General features: G+C 42.4%; 1 protein-coding gene across 1 annotated transcript in view; it reads left to right on the top strand.

The window, feature by feature from the left end:
• FKBP5 (FKBP prolyl isomerase 5) overlaps window positions 1-16,228 on the top strand; it is an 82,000-nt gene that overhangs the window by 53,441 nt on the left and 12,331 nt on the right. Inside the window, exons 6-9 of the mRNA XM_084852938.1 lie at window positions 10,788-10,944; window positions 11,681-11,771; window positions 13,221-13,304; window positions 14,688-14,873. Coding sequence (XP_084709064.1) covers window positions 10,788-10,944; window positions 11,681-11,771; window positions 13,221-13,304; window positions 14,688-14,873 — 518 coding nt within the window. The remainder of the gene's footprint in view (window positions 1-10,787; window positions 10,945-11,680; window positions 11,772-13,220; window positions 13,305-14,687; window positions 14,874-16,228) is intronic.

The raw sequence follows: 16,228 nt of genomic DNA, 5'->3' as shown, positions 1-16,228 counted from the left end.
AGATCTAAACTGATTCTTTGCAGGGGCCTTTTGATATTAGCCTGAAGACCACATGAAATAAGGCCAAGGCCTAGGGGTTGCAGGCTGTCCACTCCATTGATTTCAGAAATGTTTTCAGTATCTTATAAAATTAATCACAGAAATAACTCCTAAACTAAAGAAAAGTGTTAATTTAATTGTTTGATATCCTTCCATAGAATAGCTGCTTAGTGAGAACCATGGAAGTAAAGTAATCTGTGGCTGTTTGTAGAACATATAAGCTGCAACCAATGGAAACTGGCATTTTAAGTGACACTGATACCAATGTCAGTACCCATCTTCCTGTCCCCAGTTTGTTCCCATATTGCCAGTAAATTAGATAACGATCCTGAAATCAGAAGTGGGTGGCATGGAAATTGGAAGCTCTGAAGAAATATGTGGTTGCTACCACTGTCCCTTGTTCCAAGAGATAAAAGCCTTTGGATTGAGAACCCCATTTCAGATTCCTTGTCAGCTACAGTGAAGTGGAAATGTGCAAATGATTTAACATGAATAGAGCAGGTTGGCAGAAAACCAGAAGAGTAGTTATGGCTGTATTTTGAAGCCAGGCAGGTGGTTAAACCCCAGCAACCATGATTTAGCTGATAGTGTTTCTGCTGAGTTCTAGTAAAACCCAGTATTACCTTGGGATTCCTGCCATGAGTGCTATAATTAGAATGGGAGAAAATATACATGTAGCACAACTAAAGTTTCTGGGATGGATTTTTGTAGTCAGTGTTATTAGCTTGAGTGATAGGGCATAATTCATATATCTGCTTCCTGAAACACAGGCTGCAGTTGAATATTTGCATTCCAAGTTGTGTTACAGCCCCTCTGCTGTTTTAATCAGAGTACAAATTGCTGTCAGTGCACAGAGTTCATGTGCCAGCCACATTCAGAACACAGTGTTCTGTGCTCTTCAAAACAAAATCGCTCTAGGCACTGAGAGAACAATAAGTCAGCTCAGCAGCTGAAGTGATGTTCCGTAGTCTGGCTGGGGTTTCTTACTCTGTAATCCAAGTGTAATTCTATCCAAACAATCACTTTTAGATAGTACTTAAGTAAACTTTGATAATCTAGTTGTGGAGTTTTTTCCTATGCTATATTTACACAATTCGTGTAGAACCAGGGTGGGGGATTGCAGCAGGTCTGGGAGCTATTATTTCCCCCTCCCCGCATGGGCCACACTCGCCCTGAAAAAAACACAAAAATTGGTGGTTTGCCGTCATCCTGCTGCCAAATGCATACCGAACTCCCTAGGTATGCAAAAGTATAGAAGTTAATAAAAGAGAGACAGTTTTTAACCTTCCAAAATAGCCCAATAAGGACATTCTCTCACTGAGGGTACACAGATAAGGAAATACTGCAGTAACTCATCTCACTGTCTGCAGAAGGAATGGCTACTTTTGTGTTGTGGGGACATGTTGCCCCATCACAGCTACACTATATACCTGGGTTTCTCCATTGTTTTCTTTGGGCAGCTCTCACATCCACTCTAGAACCAAAAAGAAAAGGGCTTGGCAGAGCAATCCTATATTTATATTACACCAGAACTAGAATTTGCCAGCGGAACAATCACTGTATCCAAGGTTCAGTTTGGGAGGAGAGGGGAATAACACAAAACCAGAAAATACAAAAAATAGCATAAAAATGCCTTCAGCATCCCTGGAAACTCCACCACAGCCAAGAAGTGGGGACCATGCTGGCAATGACACCCACATGCTACCCACACATAGGGACAGGTCTCCAGTGCACACACATACATTGGAGCACTCACAACACAATGCCATGGTGCCCCCAAGCCATCATCCCAAGTGTCACAGCCAGCAACAACTTCAGTACAATTCAAATACCCTTATGCCACTCATAGCCACTGTTCTGAGTGCAACACACAAAAAGGAGGAAGAAAAGTTCACATAACACAGCACCTACATAGCTCCCTGGAATGGGGTACCTGCATAGAACACACATAGCTGTCCTGAGACAAGGGTTCAAGACCCACGTAGGAAAATATTACTTTGCTTAGTAACCAAAGAGAAGGGCAAGGACATACAACAAGGGGACATAGACAGATTACCATCAGTAGCCTCCAGTGGCTCACTGCATACGGCATGGGGTTGGGAAGCAGGAAATGAGAGTTCAAGCCCTACCAAGAGAAAGGGGAGTAGTGCCCACAAACACATCTGGGACTCAAAACCTCACAACATAACCCTCAGCCTTACCTGAGCTAGTCAGGAGGAGCACTACATGGCCCAATATTCTGGTTCCAATATGGGCCAATCAGGCCTTTTGGCCCATCCCTTCCCCCTGGTAACCCATGTGACCAGTCCTCTCCCCCACCCAGCCCCCTATGTTGCCTGATAGGCCAGCCCTGTTGGGTAGCATCCAGTCAGGCCTCATTGCCCCTCCCACTCATCATTTTTTTACCTTTCCTCCCCACCCCATCTGCCTTATAAACTCTAGCAGCAGCAACCATCCAATATGTGCACCCTGAAAGGCATGCCTCTCCCTATGCAGGGTGTCATGGATCACTGCCTTGTTGTGGCGAAGGGGCTTGCGTAACTCAGTGAAGCCATAAGCCGTGCAGGGCCACCCAAGACGGACAGGTCATGGCGGAGAGTTCTGACAAAATGTGGTCCACTGGAGAAGGAAATGGCAACCCACTCCAGTATTCTGGCCAAGAAAACCCCATGGAACGTATCACAAGGCTAAAAGAGATGACGTCGGAAGATGAGACCCTCGGGTCGGAAGGTGTCCAGTATACTACTGGGGAAGAGCAGAGGGTATTTCCAAGTAGCGCCAGAAAGAGTGAAGTGGCTGGGCCAAAGCCGAAAGGACGCTCAGCTGTGGATGTGTCTGGTGGTGAAAAGGAAATCCGATGCTTTAAAGAACAATATTGTTTAGGAACCTGGAATGTAAGATCAGTGAATCAAGGTAAGCTGGAGGTGGTCAAACAAGGAGATGGCAAGATTGAACATCGACATCTTGGGAATCAGCGAACTAAAATGGACAAGCGTGGGCGAATTTAATTCAGGTGACCATTATATCTGCTACTGTGGGCAAGAATCCCTTAGAAGAAAGGGAGTAGCACTCATAGTCAACAAAAGGGTGGGAAAAGCAGTACTGGGGTACAATCTCAAAAATGATAGAATGATCTCAGTACGAATCCAAGGCAAACCACTCAACATCACAGTAATTCAAGTCTATGCACCAACCATTCCGATGAATCACAATCGGAATTAAGATTGCTGGGAGAATTATCAACAACCTCAGATACGCAGACGATACCACCGTAATGGCAGAAAGCGAAGAGGATCTAAAGAGCCTCTTGTTGAGGGTGAAGGAGGAGAGTGCAAAAGCTGGTTTGAAACTCAACTTTAAAAAAACTCAGATCACGGCATCTGGCCCCATCACTTCCTGGCATATAGAAGGGGAAGAAATGGAAGCAGTGACAGATTTTATTTTCTTGGGCTCCACCGCAGACAGTGACTGTAGTCATGAAATTAAAAGATGCTTGCTCCTTGGGAGGAAAGCTATGGCAAACCTAGACAGCAAAGCAAGAAGCAGAGACATCACCTTGCCGACAAAGGTTCGTATAATCAAAGCTATGGTTTTCCCAGTAGTGATGTATAGCTGTGAGAGCTGGACTATAAGGAAGGCTGAGTGCCGAAGAATTGATGTCTTCGAACTGTGGTGCTGGAGAAGACTCTTACAAGTCCCCTGGACTGCAAGGAGGTCAAATCAGTCAATCCTAAAGGAAATCAACCCTGACTGCTCATTGGAAGGACAGATACTGAAGCTGAAGCTCAAATATTTTGGCCACCTAATGCGAAGAGAAAACTCCCTGGAAAAGACCCTGATGCTGGGAAAGACTGAAGGCAAAAGGAGAAGGGGACGGCAGAGGATGAGATGGCTAGATAGCATCACCGATGCAATGAATATGAACTTGAGCATGCTCCGGGAGAGAGCGGAGGACAGGAAGGCCTGGCGTGCTATGGTCCACGGGGTCACGAAGAGTCGGACACGACTGAACAATAACAACAACAACAACAACATGCAGGTTACCTGTGTAAGGAGGGACCATCGCCCCTGAGCCCATCAAGCTCCCTCCTCAAAGTCCATAGCAAAGATTAGCTGTTTAATTGCAGTCTGAGAGTTTCCTAGAATCTGCATTTGTAAAGAAGCTAGTAGTTAACTAATAAAGTAGTGTAGGCTGAAGCTTTGTTTCCTGGAGTGTGTTGATTGTGGAGGGGGAGGACAAAGGAACATGACAGGTAGCAGGTTCAGCAACCTTCATGGCACCAGCTCCATGTTAGGAACACCTTAATCTATTGCATAACTGTCTATCATGGAGCTTGCAAAGGTAGTCTGCCTATCGTGAATAGGTCAACAAAGGAGCAGCCAGGAGCTTCCTGATCACTGTTCCTGGTGATAAGGTCTACCTTTCTCATGGTCTGCATGGAACAGAGAGAGAACCTTATGGAGAAGGAGACAAAGGCCGTCTCTACACAAGCAATTTATTGCACGCTCGTGATTTGCCACTCATGGAAGTTTGCGGGTCCTTTACACGTCATCAACCTCCAAGACATCTCCCGTGCTTTTTCCTGTTTATCCTGCTTTCAAAAAGATCAGAGACAAACTGGAGTAAAAAAAATAACACCAGCATAGCACTGTAATTCAGCCACTAAATGGAACTATTTCATTGAAAATATAGAAAGCTCCAGTAAGGCTGCTGAGAAAGGCATTTTTAAGTAATGTCAGTGTTTGTCATTTAAAGGAGCCCATCCTAATCACACCACAGAAACAGAAGCAGAAAGTCCCAATAAAGCTGTGGAATTTTTCCATAATGTAGAGAAGCCCAAAGAGAGAGAAATGAACAATAGTAAGCCACTGGAGAACATTGTCCCTGAATCTGGATGCACAGTAGGTGTTTGGTAGAAAAGTGAGTGGTGCCACCAGAGTGCTCATAAGAATGTAAGACTATAAGAAGAGCCATGCTGAATCAGACCAAGGGTCCATCTAGTCCAGCATTCTGTTCATACATTCTGTTCATACAACTAGCTGTGGACCAGGAACCCATAAGCAGGACATGAGTGGAACAGCAGTGGCGCTCATGTCCTGAGCTCAGCCACTGCTCATGCCTCAGCTTCCCTCCCCCATGGATAGGGGAGGGGGAGAGAGACTAAAATGACTATGAGTATATATTGTTCTTCATGGTCTCTGTGCATCACACATATGGCATCTGCATCTACATACAGATGCATCTACATACAAATACAGAGCCCCATTAGGGAACCTTTTATAGCTGGGGAATTTTTGGCAGGAACCCTCCCTCACCATTCCAGTATGCGTGTCTCTAGTGGGTTCCCACCTATTCCTTCAGTTCACTTTCGACTGCCATTGTGGCAGTCTCGAAGGAAATCTCCATCATATTTTTGCTTCCTTCTGAGGAAAAGAAAGATATGCTGAGGTTTCTTTCATTTTTCTTCTCTTTTTTTCTATCTTCTCATTCTCTTCTATCAGTCCTTTTTCAGTTTTATTTTTGTCATGATTGTTGCGAGTTGCCTGAGGGCCTCCTTTAGAAAGTGCACTCATTGTGAGAGCAAACTTCCTGACACAAATAGCCATTAACTCTCCTTGCTGGGTAAGACTGGAGAAAGGAAGTTAGGGAGCTAATGTAGTTTAATACATAAGAATGTGAGTTGGGAAGTCTCGGTCACAAAGCCACTAACAGGTTTAGACAACCTGCCTACAAATAGCCCCATTCTCCAGTGAATCAGTCCTTTTGCTACCATCAGCACTGGTGAAAGAACATTACTTCTAGCCTTTGAGGTTCCAAGGGAATTGAAGGAGACTGACAACAACAACAACAACAATAAATGGCTCCTCTGACACATCTGACTTTCTGCTTCGACCTTCTGTCTGTCACCCCACCTTTGGATCTCATCTGTTTCACTTTTTCCATGCATGGGGGAAAATAAGAACAGACGCCTGGTCCTTTCCATCATTCAATGTGGATACAGAGTCAAATTCAACATCCTTCCTCCAACTGGCACCTTCAAAGTGACCGCCTGCTCAACACCACTACTGATGGAATAGATACACTGCTATTGAAAGGGTTGACAGAGCGAGCCCCACAAAGATAGATTCCAGCAGGCTTTTATTCTTACTGTTTCACAGTGCCAAAGCAAGACAGAAGGCTGTGGCCTACTTTGGATCTCAGAGACATAATTTATTTATTATTTATTTATTTATTACATTTCTATACCACCCAATAGCCAAAGCTCTCTGGGTGGTTCACAAAAATTAAAACCACGAGTCCAACATAAAAACAATATAAATATAAAAGCATTAAAACTACAGTATAAAAGTACAACCAGTATAAAACCTAGCAGCAATGCAGAGATTTAAAATACAGTAATTTAAAACAGCAGAGCTAAAAGACTAGAATGCTAAAATTGCTGGGAAAATAAAGTCTTCACTTGATGCTCGAAAGAGTATAACGTAGGCACCAGGCAAACCTCTCTAGTGAGCTCATTCCACAACCAGGGAGCCACGGCAGAAAAGGCCGTCTTCCTAGTAGCCACCCGTCTCACTTCCTTTGGCAGGGGCTCCCAGAAAAGGACCAATGAAGATTATTATAGGGTCTGGGCAGGTACATATGGAAGGAGATGATCCTTTAAGTATCCTGGCCCCAAGCCATTTAGGGCTTTAAATGTTAATACCATTTCCATTAGAATAGAAAAAATATATATTATTCATAACACAACGTGTCTTTTTCATGTTCTTATGGAAGGTTAGGATTTAAACAGTACAGCAGCAGGGGTTTCTAGATCACTGACAGAAAAGCTTGTACCTCTTAATGGATCACAGACTTTTACATGAGAAAAACAGAGAATGAAGAATGAGCAGTGATGGAACAAAGTACATTGTCATACTAGCATCTATCCTTCCACTTCTTCAGAGAGGTGGTTGGTTTGTGTCTGTAGATCTAAAGGGCGCCTATTCTCACATACCCATCAACGTGACTTCTCATTGGTTCCTCCAGTTTGCCATCAGAATGGAAACTTGTCAGTTGCAGATGTTACCCTTTTGCCTTGCTACAGCACTGCGTGTATTCACCAAATGTGTGGCAGAAATCTCAGTTCACCTCCGCCTCTGGGGATCTCTGTTTACCTTTACATCAGCAATTGAGTTCTAGTGGCATCATCGAGGGCTGGGATTGTGGGTGCCATTTCTACCACCTGTTGCCTAGTTTGGGCCTATGCACCAATGCAGGGAAGTCCCACTTGACACCAACATGATGTATCCAGTTCATCAGAGCAGTTCTGGATTCTGATCTGGGTCAGGCATTCCCCCCTCTGGATCATGTCTCAACATTGTCATGCCTTGCAGGCGAAGTGACACATCTGACAGAAACCACTGCCTTGCAGATTCAGAGGTTACTTGGCCTCATGGCAGCCATGTTGTCAGTCATCCAAGTAGCTTGCCTGCCTATAAGGGTGCTCCAAAACTGGTTCATTCAAGCTTTGAACCCAAACTGGAACACTTGTTGAATGCAAGTAAGTATTCCCACTGATGTCATTTCCTCTCTGGTATGGTGGAGGGACATCTTGAACCTTTGGAAGGGCATCCTGGGCTGTCCTCTGTCTCCATCTAGGATAATAACAATAGATGATGCAATGGGGTGCCTATTCTGGAACATGAAAGGTGCATAGTACATGGTCCAGGAATGGATCCAGCCACCATATCAATTGTTTGGACTACTGGCTGTTTGGAAAGCATTACAGGCCTTTGAAATGGAGATATGCGGCTGCTTAGTACAGATACTGTTTGACAATACTACCATGACACTATCTGAACAAGCAAGGGGGAATGAGATGCCTTTAATTACTGGAACTCATGCTCCAGATCTACTGTTGGTGCTGTCCATGTAGTATCACCTTAGTGGCAATACATATTGCAGGAGTCAACAGTCTCCTTGCAGACAACCTAAAGCTGGACTATTTCACCATCTCACATGTAGACACTAGCAGCGTCGCTGGTTGTGGGCCTTCTTTGGAGGTGGGGCATACTGCAGATAGATCTGTTTGCCAGGGTGGACAACAGCAAGTGCTGGTTGTTCTGCAGCTGGGCAGGTGAGGACTTCAGCTTCCTAAGAGACATGTTCCTTTACCACTGGAATGAATCACTCCTGTACCTTTTCCCATCCTTTCCTGTCCTTACCAAAGTCCTGGCAACAATAAGACTGGAGAAAGCAAGCTGGGAGCTAATGTAGCTTAATAGATAAGAATGGAGTTGGGAAGTCTTACCTTTTACCTCAGTCACAAGGCTACTAAAAGGCCTTAGTGGCCACTTATTTAGTGGCCATGTACACAAGGCTACTAAATGGCCTTAGACAAGCCACTATATCTCTGCCTTACCTGTATAAATGCTAAGTTTTATGAAGACTGAACCGAGCTATTATGAAGCACCATAATACATGAGTGGAAACATAGGATATTTTATCCATATGTGGGTAACTCTGCACCAATAACTCCAGAAAATAATATTGTGAAGGAAAATCCTGATCTACAGCCTGTATACAGACAAGGGTATCATTGGCTTCTAAGGTTACAATCCTATACATGCTGTCCTGTGAGTAAGTCCAACTGAACTCAAAAGGACTTGCTTCTGACTAGGCAAGTATAGGCTTACACTGTGAAATAACTTTATTTCCGTAAGGACTTCGAAAATAGCTTCTGGGACAGAATTCCAGTGGAACAGCCCTGTAAGAAGAGGCAATCATGTTCAGGAAAATACAGTTTCACAGACATTTTCCTGTTGAATCCAACGCAGTGTTTTCTTGGTTTGGTTTTTGGGAGGAGAAGCAAGATGATCTTGAAACTACTTTTTACCATAAGAAACCAGGGTACAAGGCCAGCAGCAACTGTTGGATAGTATTCCAGTGGGATCTTGCTTAGTCTGTGATATGTCTTTTAACAATTTCCAGAAGGGTAGCTATGTTAGTCTGTCGTGGCAAAGACAGCAGAGTCTTGGGGCACCTTAAAGACTAACAAATTTGTTATGGCATAAGCATTTGAGGCCTAGAGTCCAGTTCATCAGATGCATGAGGCAGTATCCTAAGTTGGCAGATATATTTACACATCATAGTCTGTATTTCCCCTCTCTGATCTCACTTTTTGCCTTTTTCATATATTATATACCAACTTAAGATAGCATTTCATGCACCTGATGGACTCATGAAAACACATGCCTTGAAAATTTGTTAATCTTTAAGGTACCACAAGACTCTTTGTTGTATATCTTTTAAGTCAGTTTTATATCTGAGATTGTATTCATGGTGGGTTGTGTTCTTATGATGTTCTAACACAAAGTATCGCATTGTCTGCCTTTAAAGAAACACCCATAACTGTTCTTGCATGTTGCTAGCAGGTGCGGTTTTAGCAATATATGGGCACTTCACAATAATCAATGTTAAATTTACAAGTCAGTATGTCCCAGGGCATAGTCTGAAGGCACATGAGGCAGCCACCTTGCTGAAGCTAAGCAGCGTTGGGCCTAGTCAGTGCTTGGAGGGGAGACCACCTGGGAACCACATGTAGCCACCTTGAGTTCCATGAGGGAAGAAAGGTGGGATATAAATGTAATAATAAATAAATAAGACACAGTGTCCAGATTCATCTGCTTAGAAGAAGAGAACCAGACTTAACTATGAAGTTTTATCTTGTCCTTCCTTCAGAGAGACATGATTAACTGTTGTTGGAACATAGTGTTGTTTTATACAGCACTTGTTTCTTCATGCATTTTCTCTCTTTTCATGAAGCACTGATGTTGTGAGCAGATGTTCAGTCAAAAATTTCCACATAGCTTTGTTAATATGAGTAACATTTCTGTTGTTTAGGAATATTACTGTAACTTTACTGTTTGCATTCCCAGCACAATCTGGCCCAGTTACAGATGGGAACAGTTAAGACTTACAAATTGATAGTATTACTCTACAGGGGTGATAGTGGTGCAAGCAGCAACTTGTTCTGCCGCAGTTATGGTGTCATGCGCTGCATGGCAAGGAAGGCAAAGCTGTCTGACTTTTCCTATCTTAGCAAATCATTCCTTCAGTCCCTTAAGCACCCCATGACTCCACACGGGCACAGAGGAAATCTTACTCCTGCCAGGCCATGCAGGTGCCCTTACATAGTACTGTATCCTTGGGCAGGATGCCAGTGACTGTTGCAACACTGGGTCCTAGTTTTGGTGCAAAATCTTCAGTTGTAGATTCACTCCTGTATCAGAATCCTGCTTCCCAGTACTAAGAGCTGCCATACCCATGCAAGTAGCTCAGAGAATTGGGCTACAACATGACTAAACTAGTTTCATCAGTTCTGTTTATATATTTTTTTCTAGGCTCTGAAAACTTCTAGGCCTATTAAAATCAGTCAGCTTATGCACTCTTAATTCATTAAGGGCATAATCCTATGCATGTTTAGACAGGCAAAAGTCCTACAACTCCCAGGATTCCCCACATGGCTAGCTGGGGAATGCTGGGAGTTTTAGGACTTTTGTCTGCCTAAACATGCATAGGATTGCACCCTAATAGTCTCATTTTAGAAATGCAGAGAGGCAGTGTGGCTTTAGGGTTTAAAGAGCCCAGCCATCATATTGTTCCAGCCATTATGGTATAAGAATGCTAGCAAAAATGCATTTTGGTCATGCAGTTATATAATGCGTCAAATGCTTTGCAGCCTATAATTTTCCCCTCTCCCATACAGTCCATCTGAAAGGATTCTGTGATGGCAGAATGTTTGATTGCAGAGATGTAGCATTCACTGTTGGTGAAGGAGAAGACCATGACATTCCCATTGGAATTGACAAAGCTCTGGAGAAGATGCAGAGGGGAGAACATTGTATCCTGCATATTGGAACACAGTAAGAAACTTGGGAGTCTCTCTCTCTCTCTCTCTCTTTTGCGCACGCGTGCACACACACACACACACACTACACAGCTTCTACAACATCCAACTCTAAGCAAAGATGTGTTTAAGCATCTTTGACACAGCTTTGTTTCAATTGAGGCAATTAGTATCTGTCAGAGGAAGCCAATTATGCACATGAAATGTGTTTATTAAATTATTTCCCACCTTAATACAGGTCTCACAATCAATAGTGCCAAGTTACACTTTATGGCTAGCTGACAGTAGGATTTGTATGTGTATATTCTGTTATAAACTGTTTTCCTTTAACACTGAAAAAAGGCACATTTAAGGGGTGGGGATAAAAAGAGTTCAGGGAACCATTTCAAGTATCATTATTCTTTATGTACACATCTAGTGTTTAGTATAATTTTCAGAGATTCAGAATGAAAAATAAATGCATGATCATCAAAGGGAGTGTTAAAACTGAATAGGGTACATAATGTATAATCACATCCAATCTGAATACAAAGGGAATAATGATAAACCAAGTCTAGTATGTAAAATCTGTGTCTTACCACAGATGAGTTACTTAGCCACTGGTTTCCTAGGTGATATCTGTTTTGTCTCTAGGGCCTGATGTGTAGCTAGCCACTGTTAGCGCCACATGAGCGTAAATATTCAGAATGCTGAATAAAGTGCCTCATCCTATGCCATTTCTGTTAGCATTTTGTTTCCATGCTTTGTTTCAGATATGGGTTTGGTAAAGCAGGAAAGCTTACATTTGGCATAGGGCCAAATGCTGAACTTGTATATGAAGTTACACTGAAAAGCTTTGAAAAGGTGAGAATGGAATTTCTTCAAATAGTAAACAGACACGCACACATTTGACATTTACCCACAGGATCTCTTCTGCAATGAAAACATTTAGGATGTGCCTCTGCCATTCCTTCCCACCTTCCCCCAATATTTTATGACAAGGCTTAATAAAGCAGATACATCGACTAAGATCACAGTGTTCTTGTGTGTGAGTTTGTTTTATTGTTTTGGGTGCGGTCCAAGACTTGTTCTAGGCTTGTTCCTTTTGTATTTTTTTTTCTGGGCCTCAGACAAAAAAACTCCTGTCCTGCCAAGCAGTACTGAAAGGAGGGCAGGGCAGAATTGCTGAGCATGCTGTGCACTCTTTGGGGTGCTGGGGAATGTACCCATCTCCATACAGTACAGTGAAGGAACAAGATGTACATAAGGTGAAGCTGTGCTGCTAGTTGATAATGGGGAATGTTTGCATGAAGAAGGCTTGGGTGATTGGTTTCTTCTCCAGCCTTTCTACCCCCAGAGAGATTTGCAAAGGCTTCCTTTTGTGACTCTTTCTCACCCTATCATACTTCTCTAGGGCTGTTTTTACAAGGAGATTTTAAACAGATCTGTAACCAGCTTGGCGGGGTGGGATACTAAATGTAATTGCAGTGCACAATCATCATTAGTTACTCCAGATCTTGCTGTGCTTTAATTTCTAAAGCTATAAGTAGCCTAATGGAGTAGCTTTTATCTCTAAAAATAAAAGATTATTTTGGTCTGTCTGTCCATCAGCTCCATAGCTCCAAAACCTCTGAAACTTGGCATGCCTACTAAGCGGACTCTAGAGGTGTGCACCTCAGAGTTATTTTGTTTTTAAAATGCATTAATTTAATTTAAAGTGTCCATGTGGTTGAAGCCTGCAGTAACATCTTCAGTCACTAAGGACAGACTTCCCTAACCAGCACATAGCTTTGCAGTCCATACGCTTTAAAACCAAGGGAGATTAGTAAGCAGACGGACAGAGCTATATGCCTGCCCCCTGCTGTGGGGCAGCTCCCCTCAGGGGAATGGAGTGGGCAGACCCTTCCCTATACGGGTGCACCATGACAGGGGCTGTGCCTACAGGTGCCAACAGGCATGGCTTCACGCAGACAGGGCAGGCACAGTGTGTCCAACTCTGACAGCTGTGTAAGTTTGTTTGAAGGCTTTGCTGTATCAAATGAAGGAGTCTTCCAACCTGTGCAAAGCCAGGTCTGTTTGCTAGTGTAAAATAATGTTCTCTATTACATGCTAACCACTCATCCCACTGGAACAGTGAAAAAAGCACCATGCATTGACATGAGAAAGAATATGTTCAAAAAATGCTTACCTTGAGAATAGTGAGATTCTGAAAAGCTTACTATGTTTGGGGGTGCAATTTCTAGAAAAGCTGCACTGATTGTTAGCTGTTTTCTTTATTTTCACCTAATTGTTGCTATCGATGTTTGCTTATAGGCCAAAGAATCCTGGGAGATGGACACCAAAGAGAAACTCGAACAGGCAGCCATTGTCAAAGAGAAAGGGACTGTATACTTCAAGGTCTGTGTCAACATATCTAGAAATGGTAACATGAAGAAATGGGTTTTCTTCTTATAAGTAGTCTGTGTTTTAATTAGTGGTGGTGACCTTTTCAGAGGCATATGCTTCTCAAGTAGGGATGTATAGAATTTTGTTTTGGGGGTGTAATCTTGACAGATTTTACCAGTTCAGTCCTGGTGGATTTCATTCCATTTCCACCTGCTGGCATCAACTTGATCTGTAGCAAGTTGATCCAATATGAGAATTTTGGACTTTTTAAAAATGACAGCGGCAATTTGTGCAAATGGGATTGTGGGGGGGGTTAAATTATTTTTCAGGTCTTTAAATTTGTGCAAATGGAATTGTGGTCATTATTATTATTATTATTATTATTAGGATCGTTAAATTTACACAAATTGAATCCTGTTTTTTTTTCCAGGTCTTTAAATTGCACAAATGGTGTCGTAATTTTATATATATAGTAGTGGTCTTTCACTAGTCCCGCTGTCTGCCATGTATTCCCATTGTAAATATCTTCATCAGTTTTATCCTGTCCTCACACTACTTTGTTTAGCCCAGCAGAGCATATTCTGTACTTGTCAAAGAACTTGTCTATTTCATCCTGCACTTCCCAAGCGAACCAGAGGTGGAGCACCAAAGTGATGGATGAAATTGACAAGTTCTTTGAGGAGTACAGAATATGGCTCTGTTGGGCTAAAGGAAGTAGCATGTGGACAGGATAAAACTGACAAAGATATTTACAACAGGAATACATAGCGGACGGGCGGACTTCTGAAAGACCACTCATAAAAAAATATTTTTTAAAAAATTACGATCCCATTTGAGCACATTTAAAGACCTAAAAATAATATTAAAAAAGCACAATCCCATTTGCGCAAATTTAAAGACCTGAAAAATATATTTTTAAAAAACTATCCCCCCCCCCCACACACACACAAAATGCATCTATTTATTTAATGTGTGCAAAAGGCACAAACATTTCTGGAAGCTGCCGCTTATCGGAACAGAAACACTGAGAAACCTGTTGGGCTTAAACGGAACAGAATCCTCAGTGTTGCACTTCACTATTCTCAAGCAACCCTACTGCTTCCCCCTTTCTGCCTTGCCTTCCTGTTTAAGTTGGTTCTTCAAACCTGGAGTTGAGGTGGTTGGTTTGAAGGGTTTCTGAATAGCTCTTTCCAGGCAGGTGGTGGTCTGACAGAATATGGCAACAGCAAAGCCATTTGACACTACTGCTTTCTGGTACTATACTTTCATCCTAACCTTTTGAAACGTCTTCCTCCTCATTCTTCTGACGCTGTTAAATTAATATATTTCAGAAGCAAATGTGTTCCACTTTGCAAAATGCCATTCATAGCCTGACCTTCTTTACCCCATTCTTAGGAAGGCAAGTACCTGCAGGCAGTGATTCAGTATGGAAAGATCGTATCCTGGTTAGAAATGGAATATGGCTTATCAGAAAGGGAATCTAAAGCATCAGAATCCTTGTTGCTGGCAGCTTTCCTCAACCTCGCCATGTGCTACTTGAAACTGCGGGAATATGCTAAAGTTATTGAGTATTGCAATAAGGTAAAGGCACATCTATCTGGCCATGTGGAGTTGGGGAGGCCTTCGGTAGTGGTTGGTGGTCCTACCCTGTCCCATTTCCTTATCTTTCAATCAAAGCTTGGCCATAATTCTTTTAACATATTAGCAACAGATACCGGAGTACCACAGAAAAGCTCAAAAGGCCTTAAACTACTATTTGATACATTTAGAAATAAATAGTAAGTTACTGACACTTTTGTGCTGATGAATTGTTGCTGTAATTACCCACAAAAAACAAACATCTTGGAAGCCAAGAGCAAACAGTTACTTAAGTTCAACAAATCCATTAGAAGTCTTTATTGCAGTTTAGCTCCTGAACTGTTTACACAGAGGAATGAAAGTGAATATAAGGATTCCTTTTTAAACATCCTGACTATTATACTGTTTGTTCATGTGAACATTGCAGAGTAGGGCAGCTCTTCCCAGGGTGTCCATCTCAACTACAGAGACTATTGCTTCATGCAGAGTAGAAAACTGAGCTGGGAATATCTCTGGAATATCTTCACATGATTCCACTGCATATGATCCTCTGTGGGTGGGAGCATCATGCTTTCCTCTTTTTTTTTTTTATAAACATTCACAAACAGTACAGAATCATTACAGAAATACTGTTTGTTTATGTTCATATCAACAAATTCTCTTCTTGCAAGAGCTTTTATAGGTAGCACCTTTAGATGTATATGAAGTGGATGTATTTTGATTTAACATCTCAAGACAAAATTTTGTGGGTGCCATGAACTGGGCATCTTTTCAGTTTTAATGTCAGGCACATAATAGCGGTGGTCTCCATGGTTTTATTCTTTGATCATGATGTCATGCTGTTACAACAGAGTTTTATTTGCACTGTCCACTGTTTTCCATCAGTTAATTATGTATAGCTGTGTAATTATAGAGCAAGCTGCATTCTGGGTTTGAATAGAAGTATGCAGAATTTATTTTATTTATTTATTTATTATTAAATTTATTAATCGCCCATCTGGCTGGTCACCCAGCCACTCTGGGCGATGTACAACATACAATAAAAACAGTTTAAAACAATAAAATTCTACAATAAAAACATTTTCTAAAATACCCTAACCCACCCCAAATGCCTGCCTGAACAACAACGTTTTTAATGCGCGACGGAAGCTCATTAAAGAGGGGGCATGACGGAGTTCCCTAGGGAGGGAGTTCCACAGAGTGGGGACCACCACAGAAAAGGCCCTCTCCCTCATCCCCACCAGTCTAGCTGTCCTGGCTGATGGGACAGAGAGAAGGCCATCCGAGGCTGATCTTGTTAAGCGGCCTGTCTGGTGCTTAATGTGGCTCCTGTCATGTGTTCAAGATACAGATCTCTG

Source organism: Heloderma suspectum, chromosome 4 (genome assembly GCF_057233095.1).
Source record: "Heloderma suspectum isolate Gila_16-S chromosome 4, 16-S_ref, whole genome shotgun sequence".
Classification (NCBI taxonomy): Eukaryota; Metazoa; Chordata; class Lepidosauria; order Squamata; family Helodermatidae; genus Heloderma; species Heloderma suspectum.
The sequence above is the reverse complement of the archived record's forward strand: the minus strand, read 5'-3'. Positions and strand labels throughout refer to the sequence as shown.